This window comes from Micromesistius poutassou (genome assembly GCF_964030765.1).
Source record: "Micromesistius poutassou genome assembly, contig: SCAFFOLD_5193, whole genome shotgun sequence".
NCBI classification, from domain to species: Eukaryota; Metazoa; Chordata; class Actinopteri; order Gadiformes; family Gadidae; genus Micromesistius; species Micromesistius poutassou.
Window position 1 is genome coordinate 7,501 of NW_028177855.1, and position 4,767 is coordinate 12,267.

Below are 4,767 nucleotides of genomic sequence, written 5' to 3' on the forward strand. Positions count from 1 at the left end.
TGAAAGAAAGAAAACCACAACAGAGAGACAGAGAGAGATTGAGAGCGAGAGGGACAGAGAAAGAGGGCTGTTCAAGGGAGGAGTGTGTAGTAGTGTTAAATGATTAATAGGCAACACAGCGTCCGAAACAAGCACTTAGGGCTAAAGCAGACAAAAGAGAGTATGCTTTTCGCCTTTTATCGCGCTTCATGTAAAGGACCCTGACACATGGTGGTCATGTTGCATGGCTCGCGGCTTAGCGCCATGTTTAATGCATAACACGCTCTGCTACGGCAGGCTAGTAAACACTCATTTGTGGCAGTGACTAGTCACACATGAAATCCATTTTGCAAACTGGAGTGTAGAGAGAGAGAGAGCGAGAGGGGGAGAGAAGGAGAGAGAGAAAGGGAGGAGGGGAGTTGACAAAGCTTTTAGAGAGTGATGTGGTCGAATCCACAACCTGCTTGTGAAAAGTAGCGGTCTGGAAGCACAAAGCAATCACTAACAATAAAAAGCGACCTCTCTGTGTGTCTCTCTCTCACACTCTCTCTCTCCCTCTGTCTCTTCAGGTGGCTAGCTGTTTGTCTGTTACTCACTAGCTCATTGTTTGGGTTATTTTTTTTTTTGCAAATTTAAAGATTTCCTTGGTGGGTCTGCGTCTGTAAATCCCATGGGAGGGAATGGAACCACGTGTATAATTGTATGTGATGTATAATAAATAACATCTATAATTGGAAAAAAAAAGAATATAGTCATAAACGTTTTGAAACACTGATTCCTTTATTGTTTTATATATTTATTATATATTTCATTTCATTTCATTTTATTGTCTTTAAAACCACTGCCTTCATATTAGGTATGTAGATATACCACATAGCTGTACACTGTAACTGTACATGCTGTCATCATCCAGAGTGATTCTCTTATCGCGGCAGTACGACAGACATCACGGCAACACAAGGGAAATATCATCAAGACGTATTAAATCATCATCACCCAGATCAATTAGGACGGAGCTGTACTTCCAGAGAGAGGGGCGACCACAGAGTCAGCCCTTACCCCTGGCTCCCCTCCCCAGCCCCCAGCCCCCAGGCCCCAGCTGACCTGTATCTCTGGTAGTCGTCCTCATCCTTATCGGGGCTGACCAGCTGATTGGGACAGGCCTCGTTGCCCAGCAGACTGAGGTAGCGGAGGGCCGGGGTCGCGGCCCCCAACTGCTCCAGCAGCGCCTCGATATCAGTCAGGTGTCAGGGGGCGGATGTCAAGGAAGCACACACACACACACACACACACACACACACACACACACACACACACACAGATATACATGAGCCCCCCCCCCCCCTTCCCCCAGCACCTCCACCCCCTGCTACTCCACCAACTCTGTTAATTACATTAGCATGCACTACCACCACCACTTCACCCTCCTCCACCCAGGACCCCACACACTTGCCCCCGTTCCCTGGCCTTCCCACGCACGCACGCACGCACGCACACACGTACACACACACACACACACACACACACACACACACACACACACACACACACACACACACACACACACACACGCAGACAGACAGACAGACACACACACACACACACACACACAAGCAGACACACACACACACACTGTCTTCAAAGATGTCCCTCACTGGCTTTGTGAGCTTTGGGTAATACTGGTGGGGAGGGCGGGGGGGAGATTAGGGGAGGGTGGGGAATTTAAGGTGTAAGGTTTGGCATATAGCAGTGACACAATTTGGTTGTTGCGCACCTCTTTTCTGCCCGCTCACACTCTTTTCATTACCTCCTCTCTCTTTTTCTCTCTCTTTATCTCTCTCCCCCCCCTCTCTCTTTCCCTCTGACTACCTCCATAGCTCGCTCTCGCTCTCTCTCTCTCTCTACCTCCTTCTCCCTCTCCCTCTCTCTCCTCTCACTGCCTCCATCGCTCGCTCACTTGCTCTCTGTCTCTCTCTCTGTCTCCCTCTCTCCTCTCACTACCTTCATGGCTTGCTCTCTCTCTCTCTCTCACCTCCCTCCCTCTCCCTAGCACTCTGGCTATCCCACTACCCCCCTAACTCTATCCCTCTCCAGTTCCCCTTTCATTTCCTAGGTGGCCGGGTGCGGAGCAATGACAACATGATGGATGCCCTGTGGTCCAAGCAGTCCGTGCTTCCCAGCGCCGGGGAAAAAAGTTAGCCCTTTTTTTTTTGGTGTGTGTGTGCGCGCGGAAAAAAACAAACATCCCCTAAGCAGGCACATTCATCACTAATACATTCAGTTGGTTCGGAAAATTGAGCCCCAAAGTGTCAAAATAGGAGCGCGCTAATGCAGTACTCCAGCTTTAAAATGGCACGGCGGCACGACAGGATGTACATAATTGGCCTATTAGCATGCAGCGACCACTTCACTAGCACACTCACTGGCACACAGTCCCATATGCACACTTCAAGAAGCCCTAGTTTTAATGTTGACTGGGAAAGCGCAACGTGGGTGTGTGCTGTGTACTGTATGAATATGTGCCCGTGGATGTGGGTGTGTGATCGTGAGTGTGTGTGTGTGTGTGTGTGTGTGTGTGTGTGTGCAGATATATGATGGTGTTTGTGTGTTATGGTGTGTGTGTGTGTGTGTGCGTGTCTTTGAGGGTGTCTGGAATGTACGATCATGTTTGTGTCTGAGTGTGTCTGCATACGTGCATAATACGTCTATAATGTCGTGTTTAGATGTGGGGTGTGTGTGTGTGTGTGTGTGTGTGTGTATTTGCATGTGTGTGTTTGTGTGTGTACGTGTTGGTGTATTGGGATAATGTATGTGTGTGTGTGTGTGTGTGTGTGTCTGTGTGCGTGTGTGTGTGTGTGCGTGTGTGTGTGTGTGTGTGTGTGTGTGTGTGTGTGTGTATGTGTGTGTGTGTACGTGTGTGTGTGAAAGGGAGAGAAAAACTTTTGCCCGAGGATCTATCCGACTAGGGGGAAAACAGGACACATTTCTAACCTGTTTTGAAAGTAAAAGAGGAAGTTTGTACATTTTCCAAATTATCGTAAACAGCTGTGTGGTGTGTGCGTGATTATGTAGAGTTTGGATTTAACACGTTAGCTTTTGGTGTGTGTGTTTGTGTGTGTCTGTGGCTGGGGGATACTGGATACTTAGAAAATACAATCTGTGATTCACAAAACAAATATGACCCTTTTCTATTCAAATTCAGTACATATGTCCAGTTTATAAATTGTACTATTTAATGACAAGTGTAACAAACATGATCGAATCATGATTTTGTATTGCACAAACATCTTGGATTGAGACCGTAAGCATTATTTTGAATTCAGCTGTTCTTTCTTGTCGTGTGTGTTTCTTATTCTCTCTTTGTTTTCTCTCACGCTCCAATTTGACGACCACCCTCCACTAGAGGTCACTGTGGTTCAAAAACCCTTTCTCTTTTGGGCAACATGCAATATAAGTAATAACTTCTAATCTACTTACATTCACTGTAAATAGATACAAAATAGCATTCAATTCAAAATAATAACGTATACAATATAAATACACAACATATGATTCAACATGTACTAAAACAAGAGGAGAGGACACTTTTTGCAGCTTCCGGAAGTGTGTGTGTTTCAGTTGAGACGTTTGTTTTGTTTTGAAAAGACCCAAAAAAGGATATCTGGTTCTTATTGAGCGTCAAGGTGTGAAGGCTGGGTAACCAGGGCAACTGCAGGTCATTCCCCAGCATATTGTTGTCAGCGACCAGCTCTTCTAGTCCGGCAAACATGTTGAGCCCAGCCAATGACCTGCCATGACACAGAAAGACGGAAAAAGAGGAAGAGGAATAAAAAACAGAATAAATGATATGGCCCTAAATCTGGCAAGCTATTATTGGGCAGAAATAAATATTTCAGCCTGCCTCCCTTTCATTCAACCAGGGAGAGTGTGTGTGTGTGTGTGTGTGTGTTTGTACGAGCATGTGTATATGTGTGTGTATATGTGTACGGTGTGTGTGTGTGTGTGTGTGTGTGTGTGTGTGTGTGTGTGTGTAGCTCTCGGTGTGTGTGTGTGTGTGTCTGGAGCTGTCAGGGGAGAGAATGACGAGAATTAGTAGAGCCGAGCTCCCCTGGCATCAAGACGCATCCTTCAGAGGCTGGCAGGAAGAGGGATGGGGGTCACTTGTGAGTAGCCCGGATTCAAAACAAAAGGCTTCAGAAATGCGGCGGGCAGGATGAATTTGTCAATGTCTTGTGCCTTCAGGCGCCCGGTTTCGCCTGACCCTAACCCTCCATTCCCAAGACAAATCACTCTGTCACAGTTCACCTTCACTCCCCGGACACAAATTTAACTTGTCATCCATCATTTTTTTGCGAAACGCCTTCCACAGCGCAGGAGGGGCGGGAACACGCCCGCAATCACAGATAGAACGTCGCTGCGGCGACGGAGCAGACTCTCCGCCACTGTTTGTTGACGGGAGGTTAGTCGAGAGATTTCTTTTGACGCAGAACTATTTTGGTTCAGGGGGGAAAAAAAGAGGAAAAACAACAATAGGGAGACATTTGCTTCGTCTGCTTCGAGGGGGTACACAAATCCACAGAGAAGTTTGTACACACAACAAGCACGTGCACACACGTGCACAATACACACAGATACACACACACACGCACACAACAAGCATAAAAATGATTGAGAGCGGTGCTGGGAGTAATGTGGAGGTCTTACAAAGTTCAAATTGTGGAAGGTGAACAATAGGAGGTGTGTGTGTGTGGTGTGTGTGTGTGTGTGGTGTGTGGTGTGTGTCTGTGT

General features: G+C 46.9%; 1 protein-coding gene across 1 annotated transcript in view; it reads right to left on the bottom strand.

The window, feature by feature from the left end:
* Positions 1 to 3,767, bottom strand: part of LOC311374989 (leucine-rich melanocyte differentiation-associated protein-like) — a gene marked incomplete at both ends in the record, with an annotated part of 6,641 nt that extends 2,874 nt beyond the window's left edge. Inside the window, 2 exons of the mRNA XM_084490703.1 lie at positions 1,084 to 1,223; positions 3,641 to 3,767. Of these exons, the coding sequence (XP_084346829.1) occupies positions 1,084 to 1,223; positions 3,641 to 3,767 (267 nt within the window). The remainder of the gene's footprint in view (positions 1 to 1,083; positions 1,224 to 3,640) is intronic.
* Between the last annotated feature and the right edge of the window lie 1,000 nt (positions 3,768 to 4,767).